The following is a 19496-nucleotide window of genomic DNA, read 5'->3' as shown; positions in this document are numbered from 1 at the left end:
TTAGTCGCAGGCAAAATATAGACATAAAATTCAACAAACTACATAAAATACCCATACAATTGATATTATATCATTATTCAAACAGTTTCATGTCTAATTCTACAAGATAATAGCTTCTAAAAATAGGAGAAATTACTTGTAATAGTCGAAAGACATGTTCTCTTATCTTTTCAAAAACTTACTGCTATTCTTAAGGCTTTCTTGAACCAGCAATAGTACATCTGGTTGATTCATCTGAGAAACAAAACAAAAAGGACCGGTGTACTCATTGATAAAATAATTCTTTATGTATTGCTTTCACGTGAAATACATTCCCCTCTTCACTTTTATCATTAACATTTCAAAATATCATTCAGGATTATCATAGTATTACCAGAATACTAATCATCAGAAATGAAACTATCCTTTGTTAGAAACAAAACAGTGACAACTCAGAAACAGGACCTTATAATGGGGAACAAAGAGATAGTAGACCTGTCAAATAACATATTTTGGTTCTGTCTTCACAAAGGAGGGACCAAGAATTTTGGGAAATCTAGCAAGAGGGAGGACCTGAAGGAAATCAGTTAGTACGGAAGTGGTGTTGGGGAAATTGATGGAATTAAAAGGCCAATATATCCCCAATGTAGATCTGATAATCTACATCCCAGAGTGCTTAAAGAAACATCCCCAAAAATATGGGATGCATTGGTTGTTATATTTCAAGATTCTATAGACTCTGGAACAGTTCCTATGGATTGAGGGTAGCTAATGTAAACCCACTATTTAAAAAAAGTAGGGAGAAAACAGAAAATTATAAACTGGTTAGCCAGATATGAATAATAGAGACATTCTGAAGTCAATTATAGAAGATTTAAGTTTAATTTAGATAAATGTGAGGTGCTGAATTTTGGAAAAGCAAGTCAGGGAGTGACATATACACTTAATGGTAAGGTCCTGGAGAGTGTTGCTGAACTAAGAAACCTTGGAGTACAGGTTCATAGATCCTTGTAAGTGGAGTTGCAGGTAGATAGCTTTGTGAAGGTGCTGTTTAGTGTGCTTGATTTTATTGGTCAGTGCATTTGAGTATAGGAGTTGGGGGTCATGCCGCAGCTGTACAGGACATTGATGAGGCCACTAGTGGAATACTGCATGCAATTCTGGTCACCCTGCTACAGGAAGGGTGTTGTGAAACTTGAAAGGGTTCATAAAATACTTAGAAGGATGTTGTCAGGGTTGAAAGGTTTGAGCTATGGGGAGACACAGAATAGGCTGGGGCTATTTTCCCTGGAAGGTCAGAAACTGAGGTGTGACCTTAAAGCTATTTATAAAACATGAGGGGCATGTATAGAGTAAACAGATAAGGTCTTTTCTCTGGGATGGGGGTGGAGTCCAAAACTAGAGGGCATAGGTTCAAAGGTGAGAGGGGAAAAGATCTAACAGGCAACTTTCTCACACAGAGGGTGGTGCCTTTATGGAATGAGCTGCCAGAAAATGTGGTGGAGGCCGGCACAATTACAAACTTTAAAAGGCATCTGGATGGTTATACGAATAGGAAAGGCTTAGAGGGTATAGGCCAAATGATGGCAAATGGGACTAGATTCAATACCAAACAGTGCTAAAATGAGAAGAGTCTACCATCAGAATTCACAAAATATTTCTAAGATAGATGGATGTTAAAAGTAATCTTGAAGTTCAATGTTCAAAACTTTCAACATTAAAGTTTATATGTGAACAATTTTAATGTCAGGCTTATTATCTAAACTAGTATACTCCAAACCTGATGGAAATCTGAACATAAACTGTATTCATTGTGCAGTCTTTAGAAACTTACGTGAGCTGGAAACTGTATATCTATGTTAAGGTCTGAATCTTTAAAGCCAAATCTTGTACACGAGGAGCCATACAGTCTTAGTGAGCAATCTGGGAAACAAAAAATATACAAATACCATAAATTCCAACAATGGCTAAAGGCAATGTTGGAATTTGCCAACATTATAATGCCAAAATATTTAAATTATTACACCGTATACCTGAAAAACCGTGAAACTTTATAAAAATCACCTTATTATATAACACTTTAGATCTAAAGCAAAAACATAAAACAGTATTGTAAAATTGCACGAAAATTACAATATTGAAAAATATTGTGATAAAAACAGAAAATGCAGGTGATGCAGCATTATTGGAGCGCAGTTCCAACATTCCAGGTTGCTGACTTTTCATCAGAACTAAAGAATTATAGAAATCTGTGTGTTTTTATTAATCCACACATTTTTAAAGCCAGGGACAGGAAGAACTAAATAGAAGATCTGCATTAAACTTGAAGGCAGGAAAGGCTAACTACAAAACATTTCATGTCGCAAAAGGCAAAGATAGTGGTAGTTAAAAAAAACTCACGTTCAGATGAGGCAGAAATAGCTACAGGCTATCTGAATGAAACACGAAGGGATAAAGAAAGAAACAAGCTAGTAAAAGAAAAAGAAGGCTGTACAAGGTGAAATGAAAGGAAGGGTTATGATCTAAGTTCACAAACTTAGTACTGAGTCCAGAATACTATAGAAAGCTGGGACAAAATATGAGAACCATTCTTCAAGATTGCATGGCACATCATTGTTAGACTGAAATCAGGAAGGTCAGAGTGGTAACAAGGTAAAGAACTAAAACAATCAGTGACAGCACGATCAGGTCATTTTATTAATCTAATCAGAGAAATCCCACAAAGGGGTCAGCCAGTCTCCCTGATGTAGAGGAGACTACATTGTGAACAGCAAACACAGTTTACTAAACTGAAGTATGTATGCAAGTCACTAGTTTACTTCAAAAGACAGCATTTGCAGTTTTGGATGGTGAAAAGGGAGGTGGTGTTACATCACTTGGGCTTGCATGGAATGGTGTCTTCATGAAGGGAAAAGTGTTAGGCGTGACCAAAGCACAGACCAGGATTTCCTGGACTGTCTATGAGAACACAGAAAGTAGAGGGCAGGGGAAGAGGCGTTTGGTGGAGGTATCACATTGGAGCTGGTGAAAATGGTGAATGATAAACAAGGATTAAAGCAAAAGACAAAGGGTTTGCTGGCAGCAGAATATTGGAGCTGGATGAAGAATCCATTAAGGGAGAAAAGTTCATTGTCAAAAGTCATAAGAATGGAATTGCAGGCCAAGGAAGAAGTGTTTGGGCCATACCAAACTCAAAATTAATTGAGGTGGGGTTTTAAAGGATGAACTGAAGATTTTGTTAAGACAAAATGTTCGGAATCAAAAGAGGGGAAATTCAGAAGAGATCATAAATATTCAGCAAGGGTTGACGTTCAAAGAAAAATACATACAGAGGGAATAAGTGGAAAGATATGGAGACACGTTACATCACGTATGTTGGTGAAGAATATGATCCTTCACACCCAAGAGAAGGATTATAAAAAGACTTTTTCGAAGTACTGTGAGGTGAAGAATGAAGTATAACCACAGACCAGGACAGTTTTGGTATGGTGTTGCTTAAAAGAGAGATTGAGGGTGTCCACATGGTGTTGCATGGACATTGAGAGTGCATATTTGAATTCAGTGTGAACAACAGATTGTGTTTTTTAGGTGTCTTGTTTATATCCGCAATCACAACATGAAGGGTGGAATTTCTGTAGGAATTCAGATTGAATAAATTGAAGCTGGAGATAATTGTGATTCCTTAATCAAGACTATGAAACAGGATAACACTGTACCTGGTAATAAAATCTGCAGGTGCTTTTCCATTCTTTTTGTAATTCCATGCCTTTGGTTCACATCTTCTACAGTCAAGCCATGCTCTTGTACAACCTTCATAATGGCAGCATCAATTGCTCTTATTTGAGATACATTTGGAGGAGGAATTTTTGTGAGCATTTCTTCTTCTTGCTTTTCCTAATGGCACCGATCCAAGTTAACAAACCAAATACTAAATATCCCAAACATAATCTTAAATACTTTTGTATTTATTCCATAACTCACAGAGAACTCCTACATATTTAATATTTCACATTTTCATTTCCAATTTTGTAAGAATCACTGATACCATTTAAACGTGGAGGTGGACTGTTTAAAAAAAAAACCCATAGTATAATCCTGTAAAATACCAATTCAATTGTCTAGTTAAAATGAGTGTTTAGAAAATATTTTTGCTCCTGTTTGAAAATACTGCCATAGTTTTGTCCTCTATTCCCCTAACAAAGAAAAATAGTCCAATTTTAAGCTAAGAAATGCCTTTTCTTAAATTTAAATGACACAAATTAGTGAAGTTACACTTCAAGTTTATGGGTAGTAAGTGACTAAGCACAAATAAAATAATTAATTAAGAAGTATGCCAGACCTTGGTCTTCAAAATAAGCTTGCATTAGCACAATGCAAACAATTTTTCCCCTTTCTGCTCGTAGGTTTGAAGATGGGGTGGAGTTTTAAAATCAGTGAGTGGCCTGCTCAATGCCTACCTTGTATGTCTGAAATTTTACAGCAGAGGCGGTGTTGGGCAGCCTGACCATCTTCTCTACCTACTGACGCCCTTAAATGGCCAATGGCACACTTATTTTTAAAAGAAAATGACTTAAGGGTAAAGCCATGTGCCATGTGTGAAACTGATTTATGCTTTGCAGGCTATTGCTGAACACTGGAGGGGGAGGGGGAGGCAGAACATCCCTTTTGGTCCCTTGGGACTGTAGAGGCAACGCCCACTAAGGTCATAACTGCTCAACCACCCCTTTGGACTTGTGGGACCTGCCTCCCACATGTCTCACACTGTGCCCCAATCCCAAACTTATTAGGGCTCCTTGGTGTGATAAAATTACTTGTAGCCCTTGTAGTGGCCAGCATTCGCATTGCCAGACATACGATTGGTCAGCAGCTCTCTAAGGATGTCCTCCTAAGATAGTGGAAGGTGTCCCTCATTTAAGAATTTAATGCTGTCCACAGCAGGGAAGCCATGGAGGATTGTGGACAGGCTTCCCATCAACTTTATAGCAGGAAATGGAAGCTGCAGTGCCTCAAATCCATTGATACTGAAAAGGTTCAATTTTCACTCTTCTTTCTTTCACCCAGTGTACCTACAAAGCGGATCAAAGGGCTCCAAGTGTCAGTTCTCTCAACCAGTGTAATTTCTTTTTTCACTCTTTACCAGGATGCAGGTATTGCTGGTGAGGCCAACATTTATTGTCCATCTCTAACGGCATTTGAACAGAGTGATTTTCTGAGGCTACTTCGGAAGGAAAGTGAGATTCAGGCACTTCGCTGTGGGTCTGGGGTCACAGGTAGGTCAGAGCAGGGAAGAACAGCAGATTTCTTTTCCCTTAAGGGCATCAGTGAACAAAATTAATTTTGTTTACAGCAATGAATGATAATTTTATCATGACCATGACCAAGTCCAGCTTCATATTCCAGATTTTTATTAATTGTACTTAAATTTCACCAGCTACAACGGTGGGATGAGAACTTGCATCTCCAAGCATTCCTACTCCAATGACTTTACCATTATGCCACCACTTCCCTCATGAATTTGTAAAATAATTCTAATTTTTAATAATTTTGTTTTACAAATGAAGAACACATGGATTGTGATGAAGCAGAAATATTTCGTAACCGTACCGAATGAAAAACACATTAATCAGTAAATTCTACCCTTAATATGACTAAACTTAACCACAACAAGCAACCCGGACCTACATCAAGGAACTAGTTTTAAATTTTGAACTAGTTTTGAGCAGTACTCAAAATAAAGTTTTGACAATAACAACGTCATAATTTCATTAGGCAGTTATTAAATCAATTGCAGCAGTCTTTACGTAACTAGTTATAAGGAGAGGCTACATATGCTCCAGTGAAAACACCCCCAGCCCAGGAGGTTGACAGGCGACCTTATGAAGGTTTATAAAATCATGATGGGTACAGGTGCAGTGAATGGCAGGTGTCTTTTCTCTAGGGTGAGGGATTTTAAGACTTAGGGCCAAGGTGAGAGGAGAAAGATTGACTGGCAAATGCTTTTCTTTACACAGAGAGTGGTTCATGTGTGGAATGAACTTCCACAGGAAGCGGTGGATGCGGGAACAGTTACAATGTTTGAAAGATAATTGGATAAGTACATGAATAAACAGTGTTTGGAGGGATATGGGCCAGGCTGGTGGGATTAATTTAGTTTGAGATTATGGTCGGCATGGACTGGTTGGGCCGAGGGTCTGTGTCTGTGTTGTATGACTCTATAACCGAAGACAGCCTGGAGATTATCACCACTGGATTTTGCCCATACATAACTATGGATTGTGATGTAATATTAAAGAAGAATTCCAAGTACTATCATTTACTTAACTAAAAGCCAACTGTCTTCAACTTCGAATTCATATTTCAATGTGGGACAATTATAACCTAAAGGCCAATACAATGCTAGATAGTAACATCAACCTTAATGTTAATATCTTCATGTTAATATGTTGTAGAAGACACCACAATAACAGTGACCAGACTACAAGTCCTGGGATATCGAATGCCCTCAATGACAGCGCTTATCTTCTGAAAACATCTTAAATATTAAGGGAAATTACAGCAGTATGTTATGTCTTTTTCCTGTCTCATTCATGGTGCTACTAATCTTTTCGTCAGTTCATTTCTTAAACTTTATCACTGAATCTGTCATGGTGTCAGGCACAATGTTCCACAGCACATAAATGTGTTAACTTGCCGACAAATCAAAAATTTTTACTCGATGGACTTAAAGAATTCTAATCTCAGTTATTAAGTATAATATTGCAGTAATTACTTCTGCAAAAATGTTTCTGCATTGAGATGATATTTTCCTTCAAGAATGTACTGTGATGGTGATTTTGAAACATCAGAACATCAATTGTAGAGGAGTGGGCTACTTGGCACCTTGAGTCTTCTTTGCCATTCAAGGTGACAATCAGATTTGCTGCCTTAACTCTCTTTTATTGCCTGCCCATATAAACCTTAAACTGTACAGTAATAATTCTTGGAAATAGTACTGCAACTCTCTCCTAGGTTCATTTTGAAACAACAGACTCTGAAAGAGATAGACGTGAAATACACATAACTTCAGTGCCAACTCACCTTTATATACTTCTTGTGTCGCTTCTCCTTAATATGCTTATAAGCAGATGACACAGATTCAATCAACACATCACAAAGCTTGCACGTGTACTTTGCTGTAGGGCAACTTCGCGCACGCTGAAAATAAAATTGTGACACAAATGACAAATGGTGAATTTCAGAAGTAGGAAAGGATGTTAATCACACACCAATGATAAACACGCAAACTGATGTAATCAGAATTGCTCATAATATCATTGCAGGTATTTCCACCTAACACTGTGATATAAATTCTTTGAATCCTTTGTATCCAAAACATACTGCTACAGTCCATTTTTTAAAACACCTTCAATGAGTGATAAAGTTCTGAAGGAATTAAAAACATTGATGAAATTAAACATCACTTGGCATGCCTTAGATCAGTTTCCAAACTGCATTTCTTAAAATGAAAAAAAACTCCCAAAAACCAACACAACATACCACAAACAGCAACTTTATTCTATCAATTTTTAATCACAATCAAAATAGTTTCTATGGGTCAGTGAAATGAGGAGAAGTGCTCCTGCTGGATCAAATCCCAACAATTTACAGGGTCTTCAAAGCATATTACACAGAATTGGTGCCTTTAACACTGTCTGCAGGAGGATTTGAAAAACCATCTTTCTAGTTTAAAAAAAACTGAATAAACTTGTTTGAATAAAGGGATGGAGATTTCAGCTTATTATCACAAAATAGATAAGGATGACTCCTGCGCTGAGCTATTCTGGAAAAACAATTATTGTTTTTTTGTCCAGTAATTCTTGAATTGCAGACTAATCCTGACAATATTTCTCTACTCCACTATCATAGGGCATACAGTGGCTGCAGTGTGCAGTATCTGAAGACTGCTGCAAGTCATATTTGAGAGCACTAATCAAACCTGCAGTCTCCACCATTAAGAAGGAAAAAGACAAAAAAGTCTGTTTACTCTTCATGCTAACTGTAGGAATCAAATGAAAGTGTGCAACATACGTGCAAAAACAATCAATCAGCTTTTAGAATGCTTGAGCCTCTTCACCTTTTGACTCTTTCAAAGTAAACACTGAGAAAAAAAACTTCAAGTCTTAGCCATCTTTTTTACAGACACTTCTGACTGATAGCTTTGTATAGTCACAGTGATATCTGATGGAACATTGCATTCCAGTTGGCTGAATGCCAAATAACGTAAAATTTACTGTGCAAGGACTGCTGATCCACCATCCTGTGATGTGGCTCCCTGGAGCACAAACCTAATGACCTCTACGCTTCCACTCTTACCAATTCCCTCCTTGCTGCTGGTCAGCCAATTCAAGACAGATGCCTTCCACCCAAAGATGGGCCTTCTAGGGTCAGACCTGCAGCATGTTATCCTGTGATGCCACGTGCAGAGTCTCCCCTAATGAAAGACTTCCATGAGCCATGGTGCAACACTGGATGGGAGTAGCCAGGCAAAGGTGTGTGCAAAATAGGTTCCAGGGAACATAAAAGAATGACTAGTTTGTTTATGAATGGGATATTGGTGGTTAATAAAGCTGGTTTGGAGTGGTAACTTGGTGGTGGCTATTATTTCAGCATTGCAGGCAAGAGTATGCCTTGCTGGTGTTTAATAGCGGGTAACACCAGTGCTTTTGTTCTGAACAGATAACAACATGCATAGTTCTTACACGTGAATATAGGAAAAGCTATAGATTTCTGAAATCCTTGAAACAACACAAAATCTTCTGAGCAAGCAATAACAGCATAAATCACGTAACTATCAAAAAAAACTATACAAAATTCTTTAATCAGAATATAAAAGTTTTGAGCATGCTAAAAATACAATTTATCCTATCAATGTAACAAAATTAGTCAACATAAAGAACTACATTACTTTCTTGAGTCTGATGATAAATTCTCGCTGTAGTCTTTCTTCAACCTGATACAATCCAAGTCGTTCTTCTTTTGTTAATTTGGATTCATCAATAATGGGTGCATTGAGGTCTTGTATCTTTTCATTTCTTTTTGTTTTCTTGGGTTTCATATGGCCTTCAAATAAAATTAATCTCAAAATAAAACTGCAGAGAGATAACAGTTGCAAAACAAAAATGGATTTTGTCATTCAACAAATAAAAGCAAAACACTGCCCATGCTGGCAATCTGAAATAAAAACAAAATGCTGGAGAAACTCGGCAGGCCTGGCAGTATCTGTGGAGAGAGAAACAGAAATAATGTATTTCAAGTCCAATGACATTTTTTTGGAGTGGCATAACCAGTATTTAATGCAGTGTATTGTCAAATGTTTCCTTAAAATCTACACAGGTAATGTCTAATGTATTCTCATCAGCCTTTCTTTCTACTACTTCAAAAAAATTCACAGACCATGCATCAGAATTACATAAACAGAAAATACATAGTTTTAGGCCCTGTGGCCCAGCAAAATGTGATCATGGCTGATATGATTCTCAACCCCATTCTGCTGCCTTCTCCCAAAACCCTCGATTCCCTGACTAATTTTTTTAAAAATTTTATCGTTACAGGTACCTAGATGCAGTACAAAGTTTTGTTTTACATGCAATACAGGCAGATCATACCATACAAAGTACATGTGGGTGACAGAACAGAGCGAAGAATACAATGTTCCAGCTGCAGGGAAGGAGAACAAAGAGGAAGTTCAACATTAAACTTAAAATTTCAGAGGTCCATTCAGATGTCTAGTAACAACAGGGAAAAAGCTGTTCATAAATCTGTTGGCATGTGTGTTTAAGTATCATCTGCCCAATGGAAGAGATTACAAATGGGGTAGGAGGGGTCTTTGATGATGTCAGCTGCCTTCCTGAACCAGCAAGAAGTTTAGATGGCGTCAATAGATGGGAGGTTGTCTTGCATGATGGACTGCGCTATGTTTACAACTTTCTGTAGTTTCTTACTGTCCTCAGCAGAGCAGTTGCTGTACCAATCTGTGATGGATCTGGATAGAATCCAGAAGAGAATCTCTTCCCACAAGATGGTGGCAAGGTAAGTCGCTCCATTCAGAGTTCACTCTGCTCGCCTGTCCCCTTTCTTTGTCTTTTTTTCTCCCTTTGCAGCATTCTATACCCCTCCCCACCCCATTTTAACTACCTACTTAAGGAGTAGGAAAGCAGCTGGGTTGTGGCTAGGATGCACATGGCGGCAGCTGAACATGTGGGTTGTGTCCTACAGCGACGGTGGATCGAGTATGGGCCAAAGCAAAGGTGGTGGGTCAAGAGTGGGACGGCAAGAGCAGGACACTGGCAGAGGAGTAGTGAGGACCAGAAAGCCTGGAGCAGACTGCAACAGTGGAAGAGGAAATTGGACTCTCTTAAGTTATCTGTTTTCTTTCTTTTCTTATTTTAAGTTAATGTAAACGGCACCATATATGCACGGCAAACGTATACACTTTTCACTATATTTTTACATTGAATACATATGCCAACAAATGATTCCGTTTCTATGGTGCATCTATAAAGGTTGGTAAGAGTTGATAAACTGCACTTATTTCAATGCAAGAGGCTTAACAGGTAAGGCAAATGACCAAGGGTATGGTTGGAAAAATGGAACTGGGATATCATAGCAATTTCAGAGATGTGGCTCAGGGATGGACAGAACTGGCAACTTAATATTCAAGGGTACAGATGAAGGGGGTTAGAAAGGGGGAAGAGGGGAGTGCCATTTTTGATCAGGGATAACATTACGACTGTACTTGGAGAGAGTATTTCTGGGAATATATCCAGGTAAGTTATTTGGGTAGAACTAAGAAATAAAAAAACGATGATCACCTTATTGGGATTGTACTATAAATATCCCAACAGTCAGCAGGAAATTGAGAAACAAATTTGTAAGATCTCAGTTATCTGTAAGAACGATAGTGGCTATAGTAGGGGATTTTAAATTTCTGAACATAGACTGGGACTGCCATAGTGCGAAGGGCTTGGATAGAGAAGAATTTGCTGAGTGTGTACAAGAAAATTTTCTTATTCAGTATGTGGATGTACCTACTAGAGAAAGTGCAAAACTTCTCCCTCTCTTGGGGAATAACGCAGGGCAGGTGACTGGGGAGTCATGGGGGAGCACTTTGGGTCCAGTGATCAGAATTCTATTACTGTTAAAATAGCAATAAAAAAGGATAGGCAGGATCTAAAAGTTAAAGTTCTAAATTGGAGGAAGGCCAATTTTGACGGTATTAGGAAAGAACTTCCAAAATTCATGAGGGACAGATGTTCACAGGCAAAGAGATGGCAAGGAATTGGGAAGAATTCAAAAATGAGATAACGTGAGTCGAGAGACAGTACATTTCCTTTAGGGTGAAGAGCAAGGCTGGTAGCTGTAGGGAATGGTGGATGACGAGAGAAATTGAAGTTTTGGTTAAGAAAAAGGAGGCATACGTCAGGTATAGACAGCAACAATCCAGTGAATCCCAGAATATTAACGAAGTAGGAGTTTACTTAAGACGGAAATCGGGGGGCAAAAAGGGGACATGAGATAGCTTTGACAAATAGGGTTAAGGAGAATCCAAAGGGATTCTACAAATACATCAAGGACAAAAGGGTAACTAGGAAGAGTATAGGGTCCTTAAAGATCAGCTTGGCTGCCTATGTGTGGAGCCACAGGAGATGGGGGAGATACTAAATGAATGTTTTGCATCAGAGTTTACTGTGACGGATACGGAACAGAGAGAACTTGGGGAAATAAATAGTGATATCTTGAAAAATGTCCATCTGACAGAGGTGGTGATGCTGGACGTCTTAAAAAGCCTAAAGGTGGGCATATTCCTGGGACCTGATCAGGTATATCCTAGAACACTTTGAAAAGTGACTGCTGGGCCTTTTCCTGAGATATTTGTATCATTGATAGCCACAGGTGAGATGCTGGAAGACTGCAGGTTGGCTAAACTGGTGCCACTATTTAAGAAAGGTGGTAAGGAAAAGCCAGGGAACTATAGACCAGTGAGCTTGACATCAGTGGTGGGCAAGTTGCTGGAGGGGATCCTAAGGGGCAGGATTTACATATATTTAGAAAGGCAGGGACAGATTAAAGATAGTCAACGTGACACGGGAAACAGTGTCTCACTAACCTGATTGAGTTTTTTGAAGACGTAACAAAGAGGACTGTTGAGTGCATAGTGGTGGACATGATCCACATGAACTTCAGTAAAGCCTTTGACACGGTTCCACATGGTGGACTGGTTAGCAAGGTTAGAACAACAGAATACGAGAACAAGCTATTTCAAGACAGAACTGACTCAAAGGTAGAAGACAGAGGGGTGGTGCGGGGGTTGCTTTTCAGATTGGAGGCCTGTGACCAGCAGAGTGCCACAAGGATCAGTGCTAGGTCCAAATGCATTTCATCACTTATGATAATGATTTGGGTGCAAATATAGGAGGAGTGGTCACTAAGTTTGCAGATGACACAGAAATTGTAGGTGTAGTGGAAAGTGAAGAAGGTTACCTCAGAGTACAATGGGATCTTGATCAGATGGACCAATGAGCTGAGGACCAGTAGATGGAGTTTAATTTAGATAAATGTGAGGTGCTGCATCTTGGAAAGGCGAATCAGGGCAGGACGTATACACTTAATGGTAAGGTCCTGGAGAGTGTTGCTGAACTAAGAAACCTTGAAGTACAAGTTCATAGATCCTTGTAAGTGGAGTTGCAGGTAGATAGCTTTGTGAAGGTGCTGTTTGGTGTGCTTGCTTTTATTGGTCAGTCCATTTGAGTATAGGAGTTGGGGGTCATGCCGCTGTTGTACAGGGCATTGATGAGGCCACTAGTGGAATACTGCATGCAATTCTGGTCACCCTGCTACAGGAAGGATGTTGTGAAACTTGAAAGGGTTCAGAAAATATTTAGAAGGATGTTGTCAGGGTTGAAAGGTTTGAGCTATGGGGAATTGCAGGATAGGCTGGGGCTATTTTCCCTGCAAGGTCAGAAACTGAGGTGTGACCTTAAAGCTATTTATAAAATCAAGAGGGGCATGTATAGAATAAACAGATAAGGTCTTTTCTCTGGGATGGGGGTGGAGTCCAAAACTAGAGGGCATAGGTTCAAAGGTGAGAGGGGAAAGATCTAACAGGCAACTTTTTCCACACAGAGGGTGGTGCCTGTATGGAATGAGCTGCCAGAAAGCGCATTGGAGGCCAGCACAATTACAAACAGCAGAACAAAAAGAGACCTCAGGGTACAGGTTCACAGTCTACTTTCTAGTAACTCTCAGTTGGATAGTGAAGGTGGTGTTTGGTATGCTTTCCTTTATTGACAGTACGAGTTAGGTGGTCATGTTGTGGCTGTACAAGACATTTGTTAGGCCACAATTGGAACAGTGTGTTCAATTTTGGTCTTCCTTGGATTGAAAGGGTATTGCGAAACTTGAAAGGTTTCGATAAAAATTCAATGTTGCCAAAGTTGGAGGTTTTGAGCGATAGCGAGAGACTGAATAAATTGGGGTTATTTTCCCTGGAGCATCGGAGGCTGAGGAGTGACCTTGTACAGGTTTATGAAATCATGAGAGGGATAGATAGGGTAAGTAGACAGGGTCTTTTCCCTGCAGCGTTGGGGTTGGCGGAGTGGGGATGAGTCCAAACCTGGAGGGATTAGGTTCAAGGTGAGGGGAAAGATTTACAAGTGAGTTAAGGGGCAACATTTTCATGCAAAAGGTGGTGCATGTATGGAATGAGCTGCCAGAAGTAGTGGTGGAGGCTAGTATAATTACAACATTTACAAGGCATTTGGATGGGTATATGAGTACGAAAAGTTGAGAGAGATATGGGCCAAATGCTGGCAAATAGAACTGGATTTATGTAGGTTATCTGGTTGGTGTGGACAAGTTGGACTGAAGGGTCTGTTTCTGCGCTGTATATCTCTATGACTTTATGTCCCTTTATGGATATGCCAAATTTCCTTAGCCTCCCAAGGAAGTAGAGCCGTTGTCGCGCTTTCCTGACAATCACATCAAAGTGGGTGGACCAGGACAGATTGCTGGTGATCACCATTCACAGGAACTGGATACTCTCGACCATCTCCATCTCAGCACCACTAATATGGACAGGGATGGGTCCTCCATCTTGCTTCCTGAAGTCAATGACCAGCTCTCTCATTTTGCTGACGTTAAGGAAGAAACTGTTGTTTTTATTCCGTGCCACCAAGCACATACTCTCTTTCCTGTATTCTCTCTCATCATTGTTGAGATATGGCCCAAATGGTTGTGTCATCAGGGAACTTGTAGATTGAATTAGGATGAAATTTGGCCACACAGTCATGAGCATATGGGGAGTACAGTAAAGTGCTGAGTACACAACCGTGCAGGACACCAGTGCTGAGAACTGTCGTGGAAATGGTGTTGTCGCCTATTCTCACTGATTGCAGTCTGTGGGTCAAGAAGTTGACGATCCAGTTTCAGAGAAGAGCAGAGGCCTCGATCTCAGACTCTAGAAGTTAGTTTGGTTGGAATTATGGTGTTGAAGGCGGAACTATAGTCAACAGGTAAAAGCCTGACGTAGGTACCCTTGTTATCCAGACATTCCAAGGAGGAGTGTAAGGCAAGAATGATGGCTTCTGCTGTGGACTATTACAACTGGAGCCAAATTGTGAAGGATTAGGATGATCTGGGCAGGTGGAGTTGACAAGAGCCATGACTAACCTCTTGAAGCATGCCATAATTATGGAGGTCAGAGTCACCAGACAGTAGTCATTCAGGCAGGTTGCATGATTTTTCTTTGGCACCGGGTGATAGTTGTCTTCTTGAAGCAACTGGGGACTTCAGATTGTAGTAAGGAGAAGTTAAAGACATTAACCAGCAGATGTGTGCCGGATCTGAGTACACAGCTGGGGACTCCACTTGGGCCAGTCGCTATCCATGGCTTCACTCTCAAAGAATCTGTCTTAAATACATTCAATGACTTGGCATCACAGCCTTCTGCAGCAATAATTCCACATATTCACCACCCTCTGGCTGAAGAAATTCCATCTCATCTCAGGTCTAAAGGGTGGTCCCTTCGCTCTAAGGCTGTGCCCTCTGGTCCTAGTCTCTCCTGCTCGTGGAAATATCTTCTGTGCAACCACTTTATTTAGGCCTCTTAATAATCTTTAAATTTCAATCAGATTCCTCCTCATCATTTAAACTCCATCAAGTACAGGCTCCCCCGAAGAGTCCTCAACCTCTGACGAGCCCTTCATCTCCAAGAAAATTCTTATAAACCTCCTCTGGAACACCTCCAAGACTAGGACATCCTTCATCTAAATTAGACAAACATGATCTACCTTTTACAAATCCATTGAGTCCTCTAGCAAGAGTCCATTATCTTGGAAAAATTTGAAAGGTTATGGCAAGCCCTTCTGCTATTGCCATTAGCAATTCCCCTAACTATCAGGCATGTTTTATCTCAGTACGAGTAGACTTTTAAATGCACGCCTCCTATCAATTTTCACTCCTCCCTATCCCTCTGCCACCTATGTTTCTAGAGATACATTGTCAGAACTTTCCTTGGCTAAACATTGATATAAAATATTCATGAAGAATTCCAGTCTGTCCTGTCCTCTCAACATACATCAATCTCATTTAAAATTAAAATATTAACACATGCGTCTCTCTTCACAGATGCTGGTTTATCATCTCAGTATTTATTGAGTGTTTTTATATCTGATTTCCACCATCAGCAGTAATTTGCTTTTGTTTAAATCAGGTAGAAGTCTAACACAGTCATGCAAAAACTGTCTATTGGTTCAAATTCTGGTCACCAGGAAATAACCAATAAGGGCAATTCCTGATGTCACAGAAATAAAACTTTAATTTTTAAACTTTGAAAGGAGACGGAATGGCATTTCAAGATAGGAACGTATAAAAGGCAACTCCAGAACAGAAGTGAAAGCATGTTTTGTCAGTTATGTTCCAGTTTTCTTTAAATATCCAACAATGTGCAGTACCAAAATTAGGTGAGGGCTTTCAATCAGCATTAACAGTAGGAATATCAGCACTTTTAAGTGAGAATTAAAGCTAGCTATGTAAGCATTGCTGGGCCAGTGCGTGAAACCTTGGGACCAATTATAAACCTTAAATTTATACTTCCATTGATTTGCAAATATTGCATATTGCTAAAGCTAACATATCTCAGAATTTTGGTTTCAGAAGTATTCAAAAAATAATTGCATGAAAAGATCCTTTTTCAACATATGAAATTAACATATGGGTCTTGCTTATCACACTATCTTGATGCAATACTCAGCAAAAATGCATAAAATTCACTGCATTATGAAAACTTAGTTATTTTTTCTTGAAATATCACTCTGCTCACAATTTACTTTATGCAAGTAAATGCTAATACATGATCATTTCAAGCAGGTGGCACTTCTATAACTGGGCAATTGCAATTTCTAAAATTTTGGTGACTCTTCATCAGTGGTTTACAAAAGGCTACAAAGGAAGGAATACAGTTGCATGTTTTTCAAAACCTGCAAACCAGGACCACCAAATTTGAATTGCGAGGGAGGAGTAGTAGGGTAGTAACTGAAAAGGAGAGGATAATTAATATGAATTATTTTAAAAAAATACCTTCTGTTTGCCTTCCAGGCATTTCATCATTTACATATTCATTATGAAGGTGTTTTCTAACATTTTTGATTTTATCGTTGCCACAATGAGCCTTGAAGTTTTGTTCTGCTTTATTGTACTCAAAGCCTCTTGCTGGAGATTTGTACTTCAACTCAAGAGCACTGTCCCTCCACTTCTTTTCTGTGTTCTGAACAGGAGAACATTCACCAGTTAACCATTTTCTATCTCTTTCTCTGCGTGCATCATTGGATCGTATTCCTGCTCTTACAGGCGCATTTGGACTATTCGTGATCAGTTGAGCCCCTTTCCTTGGACTAGTACCATAACTGTCTTGCAGTTCCCTTTGCTTTGGCATTTCTGTTTTTTTACTAAATTTTTTTGAGTAGCTTCCAGGTGCAAAATGATTTTCGTGGTGTGGAATGCTTCTCCAAGAGTTTGTTTCCTCCTTGTTGATGACCATTTCTTTGCTCCTTCTGGGAAAACTTAGCCTTTCCTCCATTTCAGTTCATTAAAATATAAGAGCCTACAATTTGGAGCAGAAAGATTTATTTTACAGAAAGCATTGCACTTAATCTTTTAACCATTCCCAAAATGTCTGCCACCTGGTGCTATATATTCATGAGCAGGTTGAATCCTTTGCTAGCTTGTCCAAATAGTTATTCTTTACATGAGCCTGTACAGCAGGCTGTCAGCAGGTTATCTGACTATAGAGATTACCGTAGCTGATTTTTATTCTCCCGACGCACACTTGTGTTCTTCCTAGAAAAGATGCGGAAATTTTGTGAGTTTTTCCCAACTTTCAGCAAAATCTAAGACCAAGTATAAAACAAATGTTTTACAAAAATTTGAATGAGTAGGTTATTCTGCCCCTCAAGTCTGTTTCACCATCTAATTATATTATGATTGCTTTGTATCTTAACTCAATCTAGTTGCCCTGGTTTCATAACCTTTGGAGCCCTGGCTAACCAAAATCCATCAGTCTCAATTTTGAAACTTTTAATTTGCCTAGCTCTAGAAGTTGCTTGGGAAGAGAATTACAGACTCCCACCAGCCTTTAATTCTTTTCCCCTTCAAGTACTATTGAAATTCTCTTTTGATTATTCCTATTAAAATCTTTTCTACCACCTTACTTACACCATTGGCCAACCTCTGTTTGAGCTTTTTCTGCTCCAAAGAAGAGGGACAGATTCTCTAATCTCTCCCCATGTGATCTCTCCCAGTTCTATACTACTTTCTCACTCTGAAGCTATCTGTCTCTCTCAGTCATATCCAGAACCTTGTTTCATCTTGGTGCTCACCCTCCTACAAAGTTAATTTTAGCATAAAATAAAACTTAACAACGTCCCAAAACTGTGGAAATATCGAATTAGATTTGAGCAAATTACATTATTTAATTGATCAAATTAAACACAATAAAACAAATTATTACCAAACTTTGACCTCGAGAATGAGATAAAATAAAAGCAGGAAGTGCTGGAAATACTCAGGTAGTTTGACAATAGCTGTGAAGAAAGAAATTAATTAATATTTTAAGTCAAACATGACTTCCTCAGAATTAAGAGGAAGAATGGAGTCTGAAAATCTCCTGTGTTTCGTTATTTCAACTCAATATTTTGGTTTAGATTATTATTGCAATAAAAGTCATGCATGTTAGCATTACTCAGAATGAACTCATCAGAATTATGTGTCAAAGTAAAAATTGTGAAATTCATTCTCCCTAAATCTTTCCAAGCAATGGGATACTGCTACTCTGTAAGGACATTACTTGTTCATGGTGAGGTTATGGGTGTTACCATTTCATAAAATTCTCTGCTGTCAATTTATGACACATAGCTGGAATACAAAAATATTACATATAACCAAATATGTCTTCAATGAGTCAGTACCTTACACAAATTACAATGTAGCCTTAGTGAGAAACACTGACAAAATCCACTGCAGCAACTTACCAAGGAGGGGAATAAGTGCATGGGAACACGATCACTTCCAAGTTTCTCTCCAAGCCACTTATTACCCTGGAAATAAACCACTGTTTCTTCACAGTTGCTACGTCAAAAAATTCAGATGTAAACTCAGTTTTGGTGGAGTTAAAAAAATAGCTAGAGAAAAAAAGTTATCGTCAGCAATAGTGCATAGCCTTCAAAACAGTATCTACGCTGTAAGACACAGTAGTACTCTAGAAGAGACACTACAATACCATGGGCAATTGTAGTCTTCATTTAGTTTATTCAAATCTTATTCACAGACGCAGTCCTGAGAATGAGCCATAGAGTTTGAGAGCCTATAAAGCACAGAAAGAGGCCCTTCAGCTCAACAAGTTGAATGGGTTTGTAGAATGTAATCTGAAATTTCTTATAAATATATATTGTCCAACCAACCAGGGAATGGGCTATTTTAGTCTTGGTAAATTATAACGAAGATTAATTGATAATCTAATAGGGCTAAAATATACATGTGCCATGGACTTGGAGGCTGAGGGGTGACCTCATAGAGGTCATAAAATCTTGAGGAGCATGGATAGGGAGAATAACCAACGTCTTTTTCCTTGGATGGGGAAGTTCAAAACTAGGTTTAAAGCGAGAGGAGAAAATTTTAAAAAGGACCCGATGAGGAGCTTTTTCATGCCGAGGGTGGTGTGTGTACGGTGTGAACTGCCAGAGGAAGTGGAGGTGGGTACAATTACAACACTTAAAAGGAATCTGGATGGGTATATGAGTAGGAAGGGTTTAGAGGGATATGGGCCAAATGCTGGTAAATAGGACAAAGTCAGATTGAGATGTCTTGTCGGCGCGGATGAGTTGGATCACAGGATCTGTTTCCAGCTGTATAGCAGATTGCCAGCTAAAGTTTCAGTGAGCAATCTGCCCAGGGAAGAATGGTTGACCTGCCCTGAAACTGCAGAC

General features: G+C 39.2%; 1 protein-coding gene across 5 annotated transcripts in view; it reads right to left on the bottom strand.

The window, feature by feature from the left end:
- The window catches only part of LOC125451140 (terminal uridylyltransferase 7-like), an 81912-nt gene that overhangs the window by 53204 nt on the left and 9212 nt on the right, over window positions 1-19496 (bottom strand). The window contains exons 2-8 of one of the 5 annotated variants that reach the window (XM_059644623.1): window positions 18543-18692; window positions 16594-17116; window positions 8924-9078; window positions 7057-7173; window positions 3696-3873; window positions 1814-1902; window positions 183-234 (exon numbers count right to left, since the gene is read on the bottom strand). In XM_059644623.1, the coding sequence (XP_059500606.1) occupies window positions 183-234; window positions 1814-1902; window positions 3696-3873; window positions 7057-7173; window positions 8924-9078; window positions 16594-17092 (1090 nt within the window). In that variant the 5' untranslated portion in view covers window positions 17093-17116; window positions 18543-18692. Of the gene's footprint in view, window positions 1-182; window positions 235-1813; window positions 1903-3695; window positions 3874-7056; window positions 7174-8923; window positions 9079-16593; window positions 17117-18542; window positions 18693-19496 lie in introns of those variants that run through there. The other 4 variants (XM_059644624.1, XM_048527914.2, XM_059644625.1 and 1 more) reach the window with 4 other exon arrangements.

Source organism: Stegostoma tigrinum, chromosome 3 (genome assembly GCF_030684315.1).
Source record: "Stegostoma tigrinum isolate sSteTig4 chromosome 3, sSteTig4.hap1, whole genome shotgun sequence".
NCBI classification, from domain to species: Eukaryota; Metazoa; Chordata; class Chondrichthyes; order Orectolobiformes; family Stegostomatidae; genus Stegostoma; species Stegostoma tigrinum.
This window is presented reverse-complemented; position numbering and strand designations above follow the sequence as displayed.